The following is a 21,211-nucleotide window of genomic DNA, read 5'->3' as shown; positions in this document are numbered from 1 at the left end:
CCCTGTTGCTGCCTGGTCTCCCCTCCAAACCGGGCTGTCACCTGGGCTCCACACTGGGAACTCTGGCACACAGCAGATGACGACTCCAGGGTTGAATCTCTTCTCTTCTCTCCCCCACCCCCCTGACGCGTTTGGCCTGGCTCTCAGTCCTCCCACACTGCCCCTCTTCAGTTGGTGGAAATGCTCCTGGTGAGGATGTGCACCACTGACAGAAGTGGGGTAGTGTGAACATTAGCCACCACAGTAACTAATGCTGTGTCTATAAGTCGACCTAACATAGGTCAACTTATCTTAGTAGTGTAGACATAGCCTAGTATTACATGTATGGTATTAATAGGACAAGAGGGCTTGGCCTACCTGGGCTCCCTCTTATCTGGTAGTGGATTTCTCTAGCCATCCTGCTGATGGCTGGTTAAGTGTGGGTTTTTTTGGGCATCTTGAGAATAACCCCACTTAAAAGCTCTGACTCGCTGCCTCCCATCCGACCCTTTTCTCTGTGTACATGCATGCCTGATGCCTCTTCACTTTCTGCTTTTCTTATCGTGTGACTGGCAGACAGCATCTTCAAAGGCCTGGGAAAGAATATACTTATAAGTTCTCTAGGGCAGCACATGTGAGTTATGTTATGATAGTGAAGATGATGGGAAATGCAATTAACCATCAGTGAAGAAGTGGAACTGAAAATATGCTATGTCAAGTAAACAAAGTGAAATGAAACAAAATGAAGAAAATACTTTTCAGTTATCTTAAGTGGTGGTTGTAAAGGTAATAGTTACAGAATTTTCAGAAGGAAATCTGACTCTTCAAGTTGTCCCTTTAAAGGTAGGTGCAATATTAGCAGTGATTCTAGGGCTGGGTTATTTTGTTAAATGAACAGGTTATTGCTGTCAACAATCACACTTGCTTGCACTAAAGCAAAAATCCACATGAAATTAAGAAGACATGTGCCTATCACCTTGACCGCTTTGCTCGTTGAAGCCTGGGGCGGGGGATAAACTCCATAGCCCAAGCTGCAGCCAGAGCTGCAACTTGAAAGTACTGTCCCTGCAGCTATTTGAAGTGCGAGCCTGAAGTGGTTGACCTGAGCTTGGGCACGTGCTGCTGCATGCTGTGTTGACATATCCAAAGGGCCGAAGTAGCTTGCCTAAGGTAACACAGGTAAAGTGTCATGGAGCAGGGAACTTATCTGAGGTCTTCTGAGCGTGACATGTCAGTGGATCATCCTTCCTTCCATATAGAGTAAAAGCTGTTTTATCCGGCACTTCACCAACTGGAAAGCTCTATAAACCGGCATTTCTGATCTTCATTGAAAGTCCGGTTTATAGTCTGGTTGGCACAGGGGCGGCAGGGGGTTGGGGTATGGGAGGGGGTGTGGAGCGTGGGCTCTGGGAGGGAGTTTGGGCATAGGAGGAGGTCTGGGGTGCTGGACTGGGGGCTGCTCACCTCGGGCGGGTCCTAGGCAGAGGCGCGGCAGGAGGCTCTGCGTGCTGCATCTGGCCACGGGCACGGCCCCCACAGCTTCCATTGACTGCTGTTCGTAGCCAATGGGAGCTGCCAAGGCAGCACTCAGGGCAGAGCGGGGGCACTGCGCAGAGCCACGTGCTGTGCCTCTGCCTAGTAGCAGCCGAGATAGGTCGCCGCTTGCAGGGAGTCACCTGAGTTGAGCACCCTGCACCTCTTCCTGTGCCCCAAGCTCCCTCCTGCACCTAAACTCCCTCCCAGAGCCTGTGCCCTGCACCGCCTCATGCACCCAAACTCCCTCCCTCTTTGTTAACTGTCATTTTTCGTTCACTGGCAGCCTCCATTCTCCCAACATGCTTTTACTGTATTTTGAAATGATGTGTTAGAACAGGACACTTAAGTATTCTGATATTTGTAAAATAGAAACCTGTCTAATCAACCCACCATTCTCCCTCTACCTCCTGTAAGCTAAAACTCTTGGCTGTGTGAGTCTGCTATGGCATTGGTGACCATTTGCTTTTCTTTAAAGATCAGTTAATGGTGCGCTGTTATGAAGAAAACTTACATACTGCAGTTGATGCATGTGATGAATTAGTCTGAAAGGGGCATGGGTAAGATATTTGTTTTCTGCAGACCCTTTTTCTTTCATGACTGGAACTGAATATGTTCTTTCCTTTACAGGCAGAAGAAATGTATGAGCAAGCTCTTAGAATATAGTGCAGATGTCAATATTTGTAATAATGAAGGTCTGACTGCAGTAAGTGCTATCCATTTTAGTTAAGTTACTGAAGTCTTCTCTTGAAATTAATAAACCAGTGATATGCTAACTTTACTGAAAACACCTGTACCTTGTGCCTGATAAGTGTTTGACGAGCTCGGCAATCATTAAAACTGGAAGGGTCCCCGTTAATATATAATTGTAAAGTATTGTGGAACTGTTAATTTACCAGTGATTAAAATTGATCAAAATATTTCTAAAACAGAAAAATCTTTGATTCAAATAAAACACTTTCAGAAATGCAACTTTATATGCTCAAGGTTCTTTTTTATTTTTCTACCTCCTTCCTCAGTGACCAGGCAACATAACAAAATTTCAGTTTTATACAGGATTTTAACTTTTTTCCTTTGTATAGCTGGTATTGTAGCAAACTGCTTTGACTTGAAATTAAGGAGGGTAAAGTTGTGGCACCACATGGTACTATATTTGTAACTACTAGTTTTGCTGACCTGAACAATGAATGTGGACTTCTGATATCAAAGCAGAGGCTCCTCCCTCAAACGTTCTTGATTGTCTTAGCTGGCACCAATCCCTCTCGTGCACCTCATGAGTGCCAAGAATCTAAATTTAACTCTGTCCTCTGGTTGTACCTCCTATCAATAGGGTGTTCAGGCAGTCTACTGGTTACGTTCCTCAGCAGGTATGGTGTTTGAGGATCCTTTCTTAAACACATTCTTGCAATCTACTCATGTTCAAAGGGAGCTGCTGTGAATTCAAGCACAGATTTAGACTTCTAGATGCATATTTAGGCAGGTAATTCTAGGATCCTTTTTATGAAAATCTTGGCCCCATAGCCTTAGGTTTTGTACACTGGTGTTTATGAAATAGATGTATGTATTGACTACTAAGAATATTAGTAATTTGATTTTTTTACTTAGATTCACTGGCTTGCTGTCAATGGGCGAACAGAACTACTTCATGATCTTGTACAGCATGTCAATAACGTAGATGTTGAAGATGCAATGGGACAGACAGCACTACACGTGGCTTGCCAGAATGGTCACAAGACAGTAAGTTCATGAAACTCATTTGAACTGACTGTAATTGTTAAAACCTGCGGTCTCCTTTGAGAGTTTAAATAATTTAATGCACATCCCACAGCTGTTCATACAGTTGATTAATGTATTATTACATAGTTGATTGCAGATATTGGTGTAGTGTTAAATGTTCTTGAATATTTGTTCATGCATTACTCACTACAATGTGTAGTATTTTGAGCCATGTTTGTCAGAATGACTACATACAGAAAAGCATATATGACAACTTTTAATCAGATACAGTTAAGTGTTTGTACTTTTGGGGATTGATTTTGCATTAGGATTAAGCATATACATGCAGAATAGATGTTTGCAGATTTGGACCTTCAAAAAAAAAATTTTTTTTAAGATCATATGGAACAGTGATCCTGTTATCCAATGATATAGACCACTTTGAGTAAGAAATGGTCTCTGGACTATTTCCCAACCCAATTCTCCATTCTGCTGCGGTCAAAAAGTTACTCTGTGAACCACCAGAAAGGGCTCCTGAAGGCACGCTGTCAAGGGTTACAAGGTTCAAGACATCAGCTAGCAATCAGACTGATAATTATAGACACATCTACCTCATATGGATGGGATAGAGTTGAGGTTGTTTAGGTACCTTAGCTCAGCATTTTCATACTTTACAGTGTGTTTTTTACTTAGAATTTCCTCTTAATATATTTTTCAAAAAGGCAATATTTTTTTTAACCTCAATTTACTGATAAATATTTAAACTTCAGTATAAGCTTTTTTGGGGGGAATCTGATTTCAGAGGTCTTACAGAATGGCCAAGTCCTATAAAAGGCATTTTAATTAAAAAGCCAAGTCCTGGAAATAGAGACTAGAGAATGTGAAAGCTTTTCAGGGTGTAACTGTCATAATCCTTTTGCTAATTTTTAGGTATCTTGCTTTTGAGATGTATTACTGGAAATTAAATGTACTCGTATAACTGAAGAGAGATGCATAAAACTAAGTTTCAAGCCAAGTGATATCTTTGTTAATTTCTAGTTCTGACACTACTTTTTCTCCTTTACCCAAAAGACAGTGCAGTGTTTATTAGACAGTGGTGCAGATATTAACAGGCCAAATGTGTCAGGAGCAACTCCACTCTATTTTGCTTGCAGGTATGGTATGTTTGACTTCCTAATACTGTACAAAATGTAAAATTTTAATTTTTAAATACACAAAACTACACTAATTCAATCCATAGCAAAGAACTCAAATCAGGAAATACAAAAACTAAGAATGTATTTCGTCTAAGCTCTCCCTCTTGCTGGAATGCTGTATGGTATAGTATTTGAATATTTTGTCAACATTTTCAGACATGCACACGTATATAAGATACATGTCTGTTAATGTTGCAGGCTAAGCACCTTTCTACACCTGTGCCAGGGTATACCCTAGTAAACTAATGAATCATAATTTTAGATTTAAAATAAGAAAGCTGTTAAAATAACCAGTATTTAACCAGCTTTGCATGCTGGGTCAATATTCCAGGTATACAATTTATTCTTTGTATACAATTCTCAAACAACACTATGGAAAAAAAATTCAGACAATCAAAGGTACTACACTTCCGGGAAGGTTATATCTGTGGCAAGTTTAAGACTTCATTGGAAGAGTAATTGTGTTCCAGTTGTACATTTAAAAAAAAAATTTTCAGGGGGTTGCAAATTGAACATGTGAAAAAGGTGGATTATAATGGAAATGGTTTGGAATCATTGCTGTAATGGATGCTAACCTATAATATGGTCAAATACGCCTTTATAAATCATGCCGTTATAAACTAACCAACATAAAGTGAATCAGCTGTCTAAACTAATCTGTCATAAAATACACACCATGTCCTAAAGACTTTGTACTGGAGTGAAATTTTGTTTTCTACATTGATTAATTCAATTTCCAATAGCTTCTGATTTTAATTGGATCCTTTCAGCTATTTGTTAGGACATCTACAAGTCTGTAATCCTGGTGCTTTGATTACAGGTTAAATAGTTCACCTGTGGTGAAATTATAAATGTAAACAAAGTGAGAAATGGGCTGACCCATTGGCCTGCTAAGAGCTAGATTGTGGGAGACTGGTCTGCTGGAGGTCAGACATATGCTGACAGTTGGGGAGAGGGGAAGGAGAGAATAAATAGTGGCTAGCTAATTGAATGTCTTCTGGCACTCAATTTAGGGACTGGTACTGATATTAGAAGAAGCAGCTGAGTTGCTCCAGATTAGAGGCATTTAAACCTTTCAGAAAAGAAAGGAGTGTGTGGTGGGTACAATGGTGACTTCTAACAATGAAAAATCCTTGGTTGAGAATAAACCTGGTTTATTCTGCCTGGTTCAGGTAAAGTTAAGGGGAAAACCCTGAAATGCTAATTCTGTATTCCATTTGCATTGTAATATTGTGTATATCCCCAATAAGACTGCTAAATATTTTCTATGTTTAAGGGCATACAGGGGTTAAGACTAATTATTTGCAGAATGAAATTCATGTAATACGCTTAAAGCCACATTACTTGGGCTTTGTAGGAGATGTTTAAGGGCTGAACAAATCTAGGGTTAGGGCATTGGAATGCAGCATAGAGACTCTGTAGCTGGAGTAGTAATGGAAGCTCTCATGCATGGTTTTAGGCCAATTGGTTTTGAGTAGTAGTCAACCTCATAATCCTCTTCTGTGCAACTGCTTCATTTGCAGAGAGTAAAGACAGTCCTTGATTGGTGTAGAGGTCTTTGTGCCAGGTCTTCCTGGAGGGCTGAATTTCACCCATTCTAAATTAAAAACTACTGTAATAGATGATATATGCCTAAAAAGTGAGCAGTTATAAAGGCTAACACCAATATAATATAACATCCTATTATAGTAGTCTGGTGACTATAGAAGCACTTATATCTAATTTTTCCTTTCTCCTTTAAAATTTACTTGGAAAATTAATTTTCTTAAGTGCAACTGTATGGGATGTGTGGCATACTTACCACTTTTTGGTCTTTAATGCACCACCACTGGCTGCAAGAAAATAGCTGATTATATGTTACATAAAGTAGTTATATTGTTTCCTTGACCCAGAGCTTTGACAATGAGAGGTATTAGACTGTGAAATAGTCTCCCAAGGGAAGTAGTAAAGCCCATCACTCTGAATACTTTTATCTAGATTAGACATTAAAAACTTATTGTAAAAAAACCACACGCATACACCATGTTGTTGCACTGTCAGGATGATGCACTAGATGACAGAATAGGTCTGTTCTATCTTTCAAACACCACTAATGCAAATATAGTATATTTAACTATATTTGCTGTATTTGGCAAGAGTTTTTTAATAACGGATAACTTCTGTTTTCCTACCCTGAAGTCTATTGTAAGAACATGGTTAGTTAGAGACAAATTATGTAAGTGATTCTTTTATTGGATGAAAGCTTACTAGGCATCTGGAAAGAATCATAATATCTCATCTTCTCTAAGTACACTTTTCCAATGTAAAAGTATCATTAAAAATGCCTATATTTTTCCTTGTGCACTGTATTAAACTCAGGAACCATCAAATGGGCCTAGAGGTTACTTGTGGTCAGAGTGTTCCTGCATGAATATGCAAAAAATTCCAACCCAGGCCAGTGCTTGTAATATACCTTTGAAGCAGGCTGGAGAACAGCCACTTAGCAGTATGTCAGAGGGACCAGAAAGGTGTCATCTTCCATGCTGTGCTTCTGCTTATGGATTTCTGTAATGTAACTTTATGCATTTGGTCTCTAGTTTGTATTGGGCTGGGAATCAAAGTTTGGGAGGAACACCTATTGCACTGTTAATTAGCTATTTAATGTAGACACATGTACCACTCAGGGGCTAAATACTTTTTGGTAAACCTTCTGTGTTTCATGTAGCCATGGTCAAAGAGACACTGCACAAATCCTTTTGATGAGAGGAGCCAAATACTTACCAGACAAAAATGGAGTTACACCACTGGATCTCTGTGTACAGGTATACATGTGCTTTACATTAACCAGTGTTTTGTGTACAATTGATATGGAATGATTTTTTTTTTTTCTCCTCCTTTGTTTCTGCTATCTGAAAACACGGACTTCATCCCTGGAGGTCAGAGACCTCTTTTGAGGAGTTACAGGGAAGCAGCTCCACCTGACTCTTTTGGTTCGACTTCTTGGATTAGTTCAGAATAGCACAACATATGCTGTTTTTTGTCTATTAATTCCATTAGAAAATGTTTTATTTTTCTTCTCCTGAGTAATTAGGAAGAATGTATATTCTTGCTATAATCTAGATCAACCAAGATTACCTTCTTATTAGGGTAGGTATATAGAAGATTGATGCCTCTGTCACAAAATAGCTGCTCACAAGGTTAGGGTCTTAAAAGAAGTAAACCGACAGCCATTCAGTTAGTCTCTTCTTAAAGGCCACATTTATTCAGACCATAATTATATCATCTTGGGGTAATACATTCTCTTTTAGGTGTTCATGTGTAAACTGCTATAACAGCTAAGAGCCGAAGGCCTCTACGTAAGAGTAACTTATTACTTCAGATGTTAACTTTTCAAGGAGATGAAGATTTTGCTGCTGAGCCTTCAGTTTTTCAAAGGTATTGCAATCTCTACATCCAGGCCTCTATTTTAAAAAGGATGAGGATGTTATGACTTCCTGTTCCTACACATTTTCAGCTGCCATGCAAAACAAAATCTAGTTTTGTCAGAAGTCTGCGAGGCTTTATAGAATGTACGTTAGTGAGTATCTTGTAACTCCAGTGACCTGTTTCTTTTTGTCTGGCAAGACAAAGGGTCAAGATTCAGGATATTAAATACACTATTTCCAAGTCATCTTTAAAAGTTAGGCAAGCTCTCTTATTGCCTTCTACCTTCTGAAGACTGCACACACAGATTCATGCCTGGTCACTTACAGTTAAAGAATATCTACATGTGTTTGGCAGCAATTCTGCTATTCATGCTTCTGGTATTTTTTAAAGAAGGATGATTCTGAACGAGTTGTTTAATAGATTAATCTGTAAAATGTCTTGCTCAATTCATAGCACTTTTAGAATCACCTTTGTATCTGATAAGTCTAGGGCTTTAATTACTATCACTTTGGGCACAGTTCCCTCAGCTCCAGTACGCTGCTTTCCCTCAGTCTACATCAGGGGTTGGCAACCTTTGGCATGTGGCCTGCCAGGGAAAGCCGCTGGTGGGCAGGGATGGCTTGTTTACCTACAGCATCTACAGGTTTGGCCGATCGCAGCTTCCACTGGCAGCGGTTCGCTGTCCCAGGCCAATGGGGGTTGTGGGAAGCGGCGTGGGCCAAGGGATATGCTGGCCGCCCTTCCCGCAGCCCCCATTGGCCTGGGATGGTGAACCACGGTGAACCAGTGGGAGCTGCGATCGGCCGAACCTGCAGACGCTGCAGGTAAACAAACCGTCCCGGCCCACCAGCGGCTTTCCCTGGCGGGCCGCGTGCCAAAGGTTGCCAATCCCTGGTCTACATTTTTGCTAGCATTTCTTTTGGTTCTACAAAAATCTTAGGGAGTAACATACCTTAGTATAATTCCAAATCAGGTTTAACCTGTAAAGTGTCTTTTAGTTTATCAAACATGAGATCAGACTGGAAGAACTCATGTGACACCATTTAGCATATGCAAGATTCTCTGTAAGTGGAAAATTTTGACATTAATTAAAAAAATTAAACAAATAGCTGCCAGAACAGTAGGTGGAATCTACACGGTGTAAGTTAGAAAGTGGGTAAATGATACATTGGTATCCTAGAGATAGGAAAGAGTATTAAGGATGTTGCTGCCTCTAGGACAGTACTGAATAGAATAGTTAGAGGCTTTAAAAAATGGCGATGGCCCATCTAGTCTGGTATCCTGTCTTCTAACAGTGGTAAATGCCAGACACTTCAGAAGGAATGAACAGAACAATTATTGAATGATCCGTCCCCTGCCATCCAGTCCCAGCATCTGGCAGTCAGAGGCTTAGGGACACCCAGAGTCTGGGGTTGCATCCCTGACCATCTTGGCTAATAGCCACCTATCCTCCATGAACTTATCCAATTCTTTTTTAACTCACTCGTACTTGATATCCTTTTAAATAGCACACTAGGCCATCCTTAGCATGTGGCTTTCTTATATAGTTATCAAAACTATATTTCCTAATCACTACTGATTTTTATTGCTCACTCCTAATAGTTCTGCGTTGGTAGCTCAACTCATTTGTGATGAGAAGGGAGTGGTTACTGCTCCTTTGATGCATTTAATTTTGAATATATTCTTCTTCTCTCTTCTCTTCCCACCCCCTTCTCCCCCCCATCTGAGAAATCAGATTGCAGAACTGAGATTAGTTTTTAGACTCTAACAGTCAGCCAGCTAAACTCTGCCTGGATTCAGTTCTGTGCTGAGTGAGCTGTGAAAGAAACGCAAGCTGGGGATTCCTCTAATATGTGTAGCCGCTTACTTTTGTATATTTTCTTCATCAGTCAGCATATTCTGGGATGACTCTAGTTGGATACCTGAAGTACTGTCCTCTGTGGGCTTACAGGAACTTGGGGTGTGTTTGTGCAAGTGCTTGGTTCTAGAGGATTATACTTGGCTGACTTCTAAAGTGTCATTTACTGGTGCTTAAAGGAGTCCTGGCTAGTGAGCTTTGTCTGTAAAGATGTTTGTGACACAGGACCTTGAAGATTGTGCTGGTGTGATACTGTTGAGGAAACTGAGTGTTATAAAGACCTATATTAATATTCTAATACTTTTAAATATAACTGAAGCATAAGTGCTGTTGACTGGTAGGGAAATCCAAAAAGTCATCTAGGGTAGATTTCCTGAAACAAAATCAGAGATGTGATACAATTCAGAACTCCAGATTTTGGGAAGTTCATTTTTAAACCTGGTGTCTTGGGCGCATATCTAGTCATAATACTTTGATTTTCTTGTCTTGTTCATTTTAATTTAAAAAGTTATACATTGTTTATGGGATTATCCTATTGCCAGGATCTATAAGATTAAAAAAAAATGTGTCCCATGAGCTTGTGATTTGGGAATCTTTAGCTAAGGCATCTTAATCCTGTTTTGGGGAATTAGTTTTCTGGGTGCAACAAGCTAGAATAGCAATACCCACCAAATGTGAAAGCAGGAGCTAATATGATTTATGTATAACTCTATTGTTTTCAGCATTCTTCTTAATTATCAGTTAAAATGGCTGCTGGAATGTAAAGTTATTGTAGTTTTTCAAAGATGAAATTGATTACCTTGAGAAGAGAAACTGAGACTACTAATGCTTGACACATGAATGTTCATTTATCTGTATTAACAAAAAATCCACTCAACACCTGAAGCTCACTTTTTATTTAACTTTCAAGTCTTTACTTTGAGATGAGGACTTTGGGTCTTTTGCATTTGCTCTTTAGTATAGGTCCCTGAGGATGGACTGCCTGTCTGTAAGTATGCATATAGCACTTGTTCTTAAAATTGTTTTATAATAGTTTCTTGCTTTAAAAATGCTGTCTTACAGGGTGGGTATGGAGAGACTTGTGAAGTTTTAATACAGCATCATCCTAGACTCTTCCAGGCAATTATTCAAATGACACAGAATGAAGAGCTACGGGAAAACATGGTAATACATATTTTCTATGCTGTGTCTACGTCAGTCTCTCTCTCCTTACTTTCTCTAACACACTCTTAGTGCCATTGTCTACTGTATTTTAGTCCATTGTTTTTTCACTCCATTAAAAATGTATTTATTTAATTTTAACGTATGTGATTAAGGATTCTTCTCTTTTATTAAGAATGGAAATTCTCCTAATTTATTTTGGAATTTGTTTACTGATCACAATCATGTACGTGACTCACTAGCATTTGACTCCATCCTTGCTTTGAGTACCATACTTGGAACTGCATTTATTTTCATACAAATTTTGTTATTTTACAGATATAACTAAAATAAGTGACCTCCATGTGCACAGTGTCTAAAGTTATGTGTTTAGCTAATATTTTTTAAACTGGCTCTGCTAAAGTGAATACAAACCTAATTTACATTCTAGAAGGATACTATTATTTGGTTATACCACTTTAAATAATGAATTACAAAGCACAATATGGTAATAAAAGTAGTAATGATAATTACTCCAGCCAGGCATTTTAGAACTCATTACTCAAAGAATTTTAAACATAGAAGAGAAATAAAATTATGAAATGTGCAGCCCAATAAAGTAAAATAACAGTACTGTAATCCTTAACTAACTTTGAAAGAATAAAGTTACAGAGAATATATGTGCATTGTGCATTTTGAGAGGAAGTACCAAGAAGTAACAACAACAGTAATACAAGTATGTGTTGGGGGGGAGAGTGCGTGTATGAGAGAGAGACAGTGAGCTATCTCTTTAAGCACAGAACTCACAAGTCTGAAGTGCAGTAGCAGCGGGCAGCTCCCACTCATGACTAGGGCCCTACCAAATTCACAGTTCACTTTGGTCAATTTCACTGGCAGAGGGGGAAGAAGCCTGGAGCTCAGGCAGGAGCTATGGGGGGTGAAAACCCTTAGTTCTAGTTGGAGCAGCAAGAGGTGGCAGCCCCCAGCCCAAGTCCCTGAGCCCGGGCAGGAGCTGAGAGGGATGGGTGGGGGGGTCGGCAACCCTGAGCCTGGGCAAGAGCTGCAGGGGTCGGGAGCCCCGAGTCCCGGCTGGAGCCTGTCTGCCTGCAGCCCTGGCAGGAGCAGCTCTGGGGGGTGGCAGCCCCAAGTCTGGGCAGGGCACCCTAAGCTTGGACAGGGGCTGCTGGGGGGAGGCAGCCCCCAGCCCAGCTCTGGGGCTGCTGTAGTGCAGAAGTGAGGGTGCTGTGGAGGTGGGACTGATCTCCCTCTGATAACAGCTGTGCAGGGGAAAGACAAGTCCTGTCCCTCTGCAGTCCGGCTAATTTCAGGGAGATCAGATTTCACTGGGAAGGGCTTATTTCACAGTCACTGACATGTTCTTCAGGTTGTGAAATTGGTAGCAGCACAGACTCCTGCCCCCCCCCCCCCCCCCCAGCTCAATGGAGAGTGGGTACACGGCGGGAAGATGGGAACACCCCAACATCAGCCGTCCACCTGTGCTCTGCACAGCAGACAGGAGGTTCTCAGGAGCAGGTTGGCCGGGGCAGCTCCAAGCTGAGGTGGAGGCAGGAGAAGCAGCAGCTGCAGATGGCCACAGAGCATCAGGGGGAGGAGGGACAGGACATCCTGCTCTGAAAGTGCCCCTCTCAGCAAGGCACCGGGGTCAGTGACCTACCCCACCCCGAAGTCGGGCCCTGAGAATAAAGTAGCTGTGATGGGGTATACAAACCCCATATGGGTTAGGAAGGGGTTTTTAAGTTCAGTGACCCCAGTCAGCCTGGGTGTCAGGCTGGAAGGAGGAGTTGGAAGGAAGAAGCACAGCTCAGCTGGATGCTGACCTCGCATGAGAGTAGGCTGGCAGTTACCACATCATGCAAGAAACCTGGCTAGGACTGGAAACTGACTGGAGACTGTAGTGTGCCAAAGACTCCCTGTGGGAGGGTAGGCCTGACACACTGTTCATTTGAATGGTTACCAGAAATTCCCTGGTGTGCATTAAGGCAAGAAGCTGCAGCTGGGGTGTGTATGAAAAGAAGGGGGTTGAAAGCTGAGCTCAGCAGGGCTGACGGTTTTTTTAGTTTGTCTGAGGAACAGGTTTTTTTTGGGGGGGGGGATGGATGCAAAAATATGCATGAAGAGAAGGGAATAGGAAAAGTAACAAGGGATGACAGCAGGCATGAAAGGATGTAGTGAAGAGCACAGATAGAAGAGTTAGAGAATTTTTGTGACTGGGAAAACTTTCAAGGTCCTGGACAGTGAAGGGTGCAGATGAGGGGTGAAAGGAGGAACTGAAGGTAGAGAAGAGACTCTGGTTGTTGGCAAGATAAGTCTGCTTGGGAGAAGTAAAGTTGTTTAGCAAGGACGAGGAGAGAATGAATTTAAAGAACTGATGGTTAGCACAATTTGGACTTTGGAGCTCATCACTATTTGAATAAGAATGGAAGTAGTGAAAGTTAGGGATCAGCCAGGCTATTGATGTAACATTATAGGGCAGCAAAGGAACAAATCAAGAAACTTAGTCATATCGGCAGAGTGATGAAGCTTGTGCTAATCTTGAATTTGCCGCCTTATATGTTCATAAATTCTAAAATCTACTTGATGGATTTTCATACCAAAAAAAAATGACACTTTGCATAATTTTTTTATTAGTACTTTCAGAGCATTTATTCATGCTATATTCTCAAGTCCTATAATACAAAAACCAACTTCTAAAATGAATTTTTCAATAGATTTTCAGTTTAAAAGATCTTTTTGAGTATTAGGTGCTAATTATGAAATGGTTGGGCACATACATATTACCGTTTCTGTGGGGTTCCTGCCTCACCTAGCTATATGTTATGTTTTGGATTAATCTGTAATAGAACATGTTATCTACTTTATTTTACCATATCCAGTTACGGCAAGTTCTAGAACACTTATCCCAGCAGAGTGAAAGCCAGTACCTTAAGATCCTAACAAGCCTTGCTGAAGTTGCTACAACAAATGGTCACAAACTACTTAGGTAAGTGTCAAAATATGCAAGTAGGTCAGTAATGAAAAATATGCTTAAAGATACTTAGTTCCACTTGTTATATCAAGAACAGAATATTTATTTTCATTTGATTTCTTGCCCGGCTGGCATGAAGACAAATATCAGTCATACTTGGTAGAAACATTTGAAGAAAGACCATCCTAGTGGGGCTTTCATTTTGCATTTTAAACGAATCTCTTTAAAAGGCTCTTTAAAAGAAACGGTGCAGTTTTTTTTAGTGGAGATCAGGTAGGCATTATGATTTTGGGGGCTCTTTAGTGCCGGATCTAGGATCTAGTGGAGTTTTCTGCCACCTCTTTTCACTTGAAAGGGCAGATTAGGGTCAGGTAGTAAGCTGCAAAGCATGGGGTCCATAGTCATTCTTTGAGATTTAAGGTAAGTAGATCTTTAGGATGGGTTTATTATGGGCTAATGCATTTTGTTTGGTGTGTCAAGATCATCCAAATTCAACAAGCTGTCTGCCGAGCTGTGAAAGACACATATCATCTCCTAGCCCTTTCCTGCTGCCTATTCCCTAGTCATCTGATTTATACCTTTTTAATTTTAAGATTTTTGTGTACCTATGTTGATAATACTCAACCATGTGTCTTTAGAATCCTTAATGACTGTGTGATGGGTTAGACCCTCTTTGGGATGCCATCTGATGTATTAAGCCCCACCTCCTGTTCCACTAGCCTGGATTCCCTCTCTCTGTTTTGCTGAATTCAGCTCTCTGGGCTCCACACACACATGTAGGGCCACACCCAACTGCAGACACAGACCGAAGTCAGCTCTCTGTGAGAGGATTCACCCAGCACTCACGTGTACACCCCTTTTCAGAAATAACCCCAAAATAATACTGTCTTGCATTGTATACAAGGATCTGTACAATGCAAACTCATAAAAATTCACCCTCTACCTCAATGTGAAGAGAGAGATGCACAACTTCTTGTCCCCCTGTCCCTCCCAGTTGGAAATTGCACAAGCTGAGTTTAATAATAAACAAAACGAATTTATTAACCCTAAAAGGCGGATTTTAAGTGAGTATAAGAGATAAACAGAACAAAGCAAATAAAACAAAATACGTAAGCTAAGCTTAATACACTCAAGAAACGGGTAACAATGTAGTTTCTTACTCTAAATGTTATTTTAGGCAGGTTGCAAAGTTTCTGTAGCTTAGAGTTCCAGTTATACCTCTTTTCAGACTGGACCACTGTCTCAGTCTGGACTCCCCCCTTGCCATCCCTTCAGGTGTCTTTTAGCTGTCTTTCTTCTTGGGCAGGCAGGCAATGGAGCAGAGTCCCATTTGCCCTCCTCCCCACCCTTCAATAATATTTACATAAGGCTGGACTCTTTTTGTTTTCCAACTTGACAGACCCCCTCTGCCCCCTTCTTTTCATGGAAAGTTACAAGAAGTCCAAGATAATGTTTAGTATCAAGTGACAAGGCCACCTGGCCTGGTAGTGTCACAACTATGTCCCAGGACGCCTCTCAGGAAGGAGAGAGATTAGTATCTTCAGTCTTGTTGTTTCTGCCTAATGGACCATCAAATGTGATGGCCTGTTGTATGGTGGGTGTCTTCCAAAAACACACCCAGTTGTAATAGTTACATAGTCCATATTCCTAACTTTAGATACAGAAATGATACCTGCATATGCACTGGATAATCACATTCAGTAAATCATAACCTATCCATTAATCTCACATGACTCATCTTGCATAAAACATATCTTTGTTATGCTATATTCATATCATAACAATATTTCTATGAAGAATATTGGGTGTAACGTTACAGGCCATATCTACCATTTTGATACAGTTTACCTATAACTTGTTGCTTCATGTTCCTTCAGCTAAACGTTGCACTAACACAGGTGCTTCTGCAAGGCAAGAGTATCCTCACATACAAGGTACTCCTATCTCCCATGCTTCATTTTGCTTCTGCTGTCTAACACTAGCATTTTCCTTAAGTTGAATTCTCTTCTCACATCTAGCTACTCCACAAATCAGGCTTCTGCTGTTTGACAGCATTGTCTTAAGCATCTGAATCATGTTGCTATTGCAGGCTGGATCTTGGTCTACATGGGCTTCATGTCTGATCCTGTATGGCTATGTATGCCACTGCCTCAACTTCGTTTGTTGCCATCCTCATCCATTCCCACACCTGTTCACACTTCTTTAATAACACCTGTATAAGTATCTTATGTCCCCATTCTTCAGACTGATGTGCAGAAAGTGGATGTCAGTAGTCTTGCATACAAGTGTACTCACTTCTCTAGTGCCAAATTATTACGCTGGCTCCCTGTACGTTAAAGAACTCCATTTAAAGAAGATTTTTGTCTTTGTAAGCCTACTAAAATGTCCTGGTAGGATCTTGCCTCTGGATATGTCTGCTGACACCCAGAAGAAGCTGGTTCTTTCTTTGAATTTGCTATTAGGAGCACTTCTGAGAAGCAGCTTCTGCCATTAGCAATATCTTTTCTGCACCTTTCTCCACCTCAGTCCATTCTTCCTCTGGTGTTCTACAACTTTCATTGCTGTACAGTGTGTGGTGGTATATAGGTTTTACCTCAGACCTTGTAGGCTACTTGCTAACTCTGTCGTGCACTGACCTTCTTTGTTACTTCACGCAATCTTGTTGTTGGCATAAAACACCTCTTACTTTTTACAGGAAAGTTTACCAGATTTCATTGCTTTCAGTAGTAATGGATTGGCACAGACTCTCTTGTCCCTTGCTAGAGAAGTGAGTCAGACTTTCTCTGAAAGGGCTAACTGAAATAAGATAACTCCAGAGTGGAATTGCCTCATTAAAACCTTCTTGAAACCTTTCTGGAAAAGGAGTGATTTAGAGAGAGGGTATTAATTGGGTAGATTCTGTGCATCAAGGAAAGGAAAGGACTTGTTTGGGCAATGCTCATGAACAGTTTGAGGGAAGTTGGCAGCTTGTCCTTTCAGTCAGCAGGGGATCAAATAGGTCCCCTTCCACTCCCAACTAAATTTGTTTTACCAGCATTTTTGAGTATGGATCCAATTTGTAGGTAGCAGGTCAGAGCTTCCTACTATGTCTAGAACTTCAGATTCTTCCACAAACTCATTTGTTGCCTTCTCCTTTTGACATGGATCTACTTCACTAGAAAAACATTAAAGGTATATTTAAAAAAATATATTAGTTCATCGCAAGTTAAACAACATTAAAGTGCATTGGTTTAATGCCATTTTAATTTTATGTATTGCATACAAAGATAAGCTCACTTTTTGTTTTTTTGTTTTTTTTGTTCTTGTTTTAAAAGACCTGTAGACTTTTGAGTTGAACACCAGATTATATGTATACATTTTTGCAATGCATTGTTTTAGGTCTCTAAATTCATGGAGTCACAACAAATGTACCACCGTGTAAGATGATGGTGTCACAAATGGCACATAATCCTGCTGAAGCATGAAAGCAACCTATAGGAGTCAGCTAACAGAAATGGAGTGACATTTTTGTATATGCAATGTGGAGTAGTTTCAAAAAAAAATCTTAGTATTTTATATCTCAAGGGGTATAATTAAAAAAATTTGGCAAAATACTTTCAGATTTTCAAAAAAACCTTTGTTGGTTATTCCCCCTTCCTACATTGCAAGCCATCTCTGTACTTCAGCAAGGTTTTATAGTGGTTATTTTGTTACCAGCATCGTGCAGGTGAAGAAATGATACTTGAGAGATCCTGGGTTTAGTTCCCTGCCACAAGCTTTAGGTGATTTGCCCAAAGTCACAGTTGAATCTCTGTGCCTCAGTTCCCCATATGTAAAATAGGCATAATACTTCTCCACACATGGAGTTGTTTCAAATAAATTATGAGGAAGTCAGGTATTAGTGTTGGGGGTCATGAGTACCTAGACAATGCGTGCTGATGCTTGTATAGTTAACCTTTGTAACTAAGGGAAGCTAGTTTTGCAGGTGGAGCAATGCAAGTAGTATCTTTTTAATACTCAGCATGTCTAGTATAGCTTTTCTGAAACATATATAGCAGATGTGGTGGGATACTATTTGCAGAAGAGGACTGGATGGAACTCAATCCAGGATTCATTAATACTAGTTTAGGGAAAATGTTAGCTTATTTCTTCTTTTGGGCTGGTGATATACTTATGAAGCATTTTCAGCCTGGGAAGTAAAAGATTGGAACCAAATTCTAATGTGGAAAGCATTGCCATTAGGCTGATCCACATGGATGAATTAAGTTTGTCTCATATCTAAATTAAAATGTCTTGTGTTCAGAAACTTTGGTGGTGGCTAGATAAGAATCTCCAAAATGATAAATGTGTGGCTATGACCAAGGACTTAGGTGACCACGATTTTGAACCTGTACAATTGTTTTTTTTTCCTTTTTTAAAATTTAACCAGGGAAAATGCAGCCTTTTCTGTCACATTGTAATATTTTTTGTTAATCCTGGCTTACAAAAAAGCTCCCTGGTCAAAGATCAAATACCAGCAGGAAAGATGTGAACTCGACATATCACTTTTCCAAAAAGGTGTTAATTTAAATACTCAAATATTTTAATAGTACCTTTTATTTAAAAAAGACAGTCTTTTAAAAAAAAAAAATGTAGTTTTCCCCCTTCTTTGTTTCCTTTTTTAGAGGATGAACTCTTTCAGACCCAATCAGAAGAAGTGCTTTGTTTAGTACAGTGCTTCATATGCTGTTGGCACTCTAATGTTGCTTGAACCAATTTTACATGTAGTTTGGTCTGGTTTAGGTGGTTATTTAAAAATAGTTATGCTACCTTCTGCGACGGACAGGCAAACCATGTTTTAAGAAATACTGAAAACTGGCTAATACGACATTTTAATACCCAGTGTTTATATACTATGTATAGGCTATTGCAGCAGATCTAGGTTGCTTCCTCACTGACGAATCTTCTTTAAGGAATATTATAATACTGTTGGGGCATGATTGTTATTTGGTATGCTGCATAGATTGGAACAACCTATGCTATAACATTAATATTCACTGGTTCAGTAACTTAGTCAGGGCACTATTACAACACCCTTCAAGATAGTAGGTGAGTAGGTATATGGCTTTTTATAGCTATGTCACCACACACATCTCAAAAATTAGAGGGTATAATTTATTGCAGGGGTTGTCAACATTTTTCTTTCTGAGGCCCTCCCCAACATGTGAAAAAAATTCCTTGCCCACTTGTGCCACAACTGTTTTTCTGCATATAAAAGCCAGGGCCAGTGTTGGGTAGCAAGCAGGGCAGTTGCTTGGGCCCCTGTGCCACAGGGGGCCCCATGAAGCTAAGTTGCTCAGGCCTCTCTTCTCTACCTTCAGTTCCTCCTTTCACCCCTCATCTGCACCCTTCACTGTCCAGGACCTTGAAAGTTTTCCCAGTCACAAAAATTCTCTAACTCTTCTATCTGTGCTCTTCACTACATCCTTTCATGCCTGCTGTCATCCCTTGTTACTTTTCCTATTCCCTTCTCTTCATGCATATTTTTGCATCCATCCCCCCCCCCCCCCCCCAAAAAAAAAAAACAACAAAAACCTGTTCCTCAGACAAACTAAAAAAACCTTCAGCCCTGCTGAGCTCAGCTTTCAACCCCCTTCTTTTCATACACACCCCAGCTGCAGCTTCTTGCCTTAATGCACACCAGGGAATTTCTGGTAACCATTCAAATGAACAGTGTGTCAGGCCTACCCTCCCACAGGGAGTCTTTGGCACACTACAGTCTCCAGTCAGTTTCCAGTCCTAGCCAGGTTTCTTGCATGATGTGGTAACTGCCAGCTTACTCTCATGCCAGGTCAGCATCCAGCTGAGCTGTGCTTCTTCCTTCCAACTCCTCCTTCCAGCCTGACACCCAGGCTGACTGGGGTCACTGAACTTAACAACCCCTTCCTAACCCATATGGGGTTTGTATACCCCATCACAGCTACTTTATTCTCAGGACCCGACTTCGGGGTGGGGTGGGTCACTGACCCCGGCGCCTTGCTGAGAGGGGCACTTTCAGAGCAGGATGTCCTGTCCCTCCTCCCCCTGCTGCTCCTTGAAGTTGTTTAAAACTGTGTTATGGTGTCTTCAGATTTTTCACAGAGGACAAGCATCCTTTTTACTAGGCTTGAAAAATTCTTGAAGCTTGGTTGTACAGCTTGTTAACAGAAAGCAATCTGAACATGGTTGAGTCTGTGGTGTTGAATGAATTCACTGATATCTAGATTATATGTTAATAATTACACTGATGGTGCAGGGATACTGGTCTATAGTTGAAGTTCTGGTCAATGTAGTCACACAGGTATTAAACTTTTTATTTATTTAGTGACTTTTTTGAATATTATTACATATATTACATTATTACATGGGGCAAAACACTAGCTAGCATGCTGTTCATCACAACTTTTTTTTTGTGGAAGCAGTGTGATTTCTATCATCCTGGCCCATTAGCAGATTGGTCTAATTTGATGTATTCAGCACAGTATTTTGCTAATACTGGACTTTAGCACAGTCTCTTTGGCTGGCACAGTTCTAGTAGTAGGCTGAAAGATAATTTCACTTGGAGAAAACATTTTCTTCTGAGTCAACTTGGTTTATGATTAGTGGTGTGTTAAGACCTTACTGTTGTAGATGGCATCTCTTACCCATGCTTCAGAAATGGTGTAGGTATATACAAACACTAAAAAATATACCCTAAAAGTTTGTATTTGCTATTTTTATTTAGCTATTATTGCAAAATATCTGGAATTTAAATATGGTTAGAAATCAGTAAAAATTACAGCATGTGTTCCTTGTCCTTTTGGGATGGGGAATAGGTCCATCATTTGTTAGCCATGTGTGTTGGAGAACTGTTAAATCCCCAAGTGTTGGGCTGTGTTTACCCCTCTATATACTGAATCATTTAATTTACGGAAAAATACTTCAATTTTTTTTCCCCCCAGCTTGTCAAGTAACTACGAAGCTCAAATGAAGAGTCTCTTAAGGATCGTGAGGATATTTTGTCATGTCTTTCGCATAGGCCCGTCCTCTCCCAATAATGGAAATGACATGGGCTACAATGGAAATAAAACTCCAAGAAGTCAGGTGTTCAAGGTCAGAAAAGTATATGACGTTGTTAGGAAGATAGACGTTAAAGAGATGAATTTCACAAAGCATGCATTCATTAATCAGACATCTCATGAACAGGAAGTAAGTTTGGTTGTTACCCATATCTGTTTTTAAGCTAGGCCCACCTCTTTACTTTTTGTGTAATCAGTTTTTTTACATTTTTTTTATTGACCTACAACTTACCTTTTCTTTTTCTTTTCTTAATTTCTCCTACTAATAATCTCATGTCATTTTAAAACATTTAAAATGTCTTATTATCAATCTGTGTTTGTAATGGTAGATCTTAGTTTTTAA

The 21,211-nt window shown here is 40.3% G+C and overlaps 1 protein-coding gene across 11 annotated transcripts in view; it reads left to right on the top strand.

Moving 5' to 3' along the window:
* HACE1 (HECT domain and ankyrin repeat containing E3 ubiquitin protein ligase 1) overlaps positions 1-21,211 on the top strand; it is an 89,259-nt gene that overhangs the window by 16,738 nt on the left and 51,310 nt on the right. For 9 of the 11 annotated variants that reach the window (XR_005224654.2, XM_007067000.4, XM_043542710.1 and 6 more), the window contains 7 exons: positions 2,143-2,218; positions 3,118-3,249; positions 4,300-4,382; positions 7,129-7,225; positions 10,750-10,851; positions 13,722-13,828; positions 20,752-20,998. Coding sequence is in view for 10 of the 11 variants with exons in the window: in XM_007067000.4 (XP_007067062.1) it covers positions 2,143-2,218; positions 3,118-3,249; positions 4,300-4,382; positions 7,129-7,225; positions 10,750-10,851; positions 13,722-13,828; positions 20,752-20,998 (844 nt within the window). In the remaining variant the exon portion in view is untranslated. Of the gene's footprint in view, positions 1-2,142; positions 2,219-3,117; positions 3,250-4,299; positions 4,383-7,128; positions 7,226-10,749; positions 10,852-13,721; positions 13,829-20,751; positions 20,999-21,211 lie in introns of those variants that run through there. The other 2 variants (XM_007067001.4, XM_043542711.1) reach the window with 2 other exon arrangements.

The sequence above is a fragment of the Chelonia mydas genome, chromosome 3, assembly GCF_015237465.2.
Source record: "Chelonia mydas isolate rCheMyd1 chromosome 3, rCheMyd1.pri.v2, whole genome shotgun sequence".
NCBI classification, from domain to species: domain Eukaryota; kingdom Metazoa; phylum Chordata; order Testudines; family Cheloniidae; genus Chelonia; species Chelonia mydas.
Note: the sequence above shows the minus strand (reverse complement) of the source record. Positions and strands in the feature narration are given on the sequence as shown.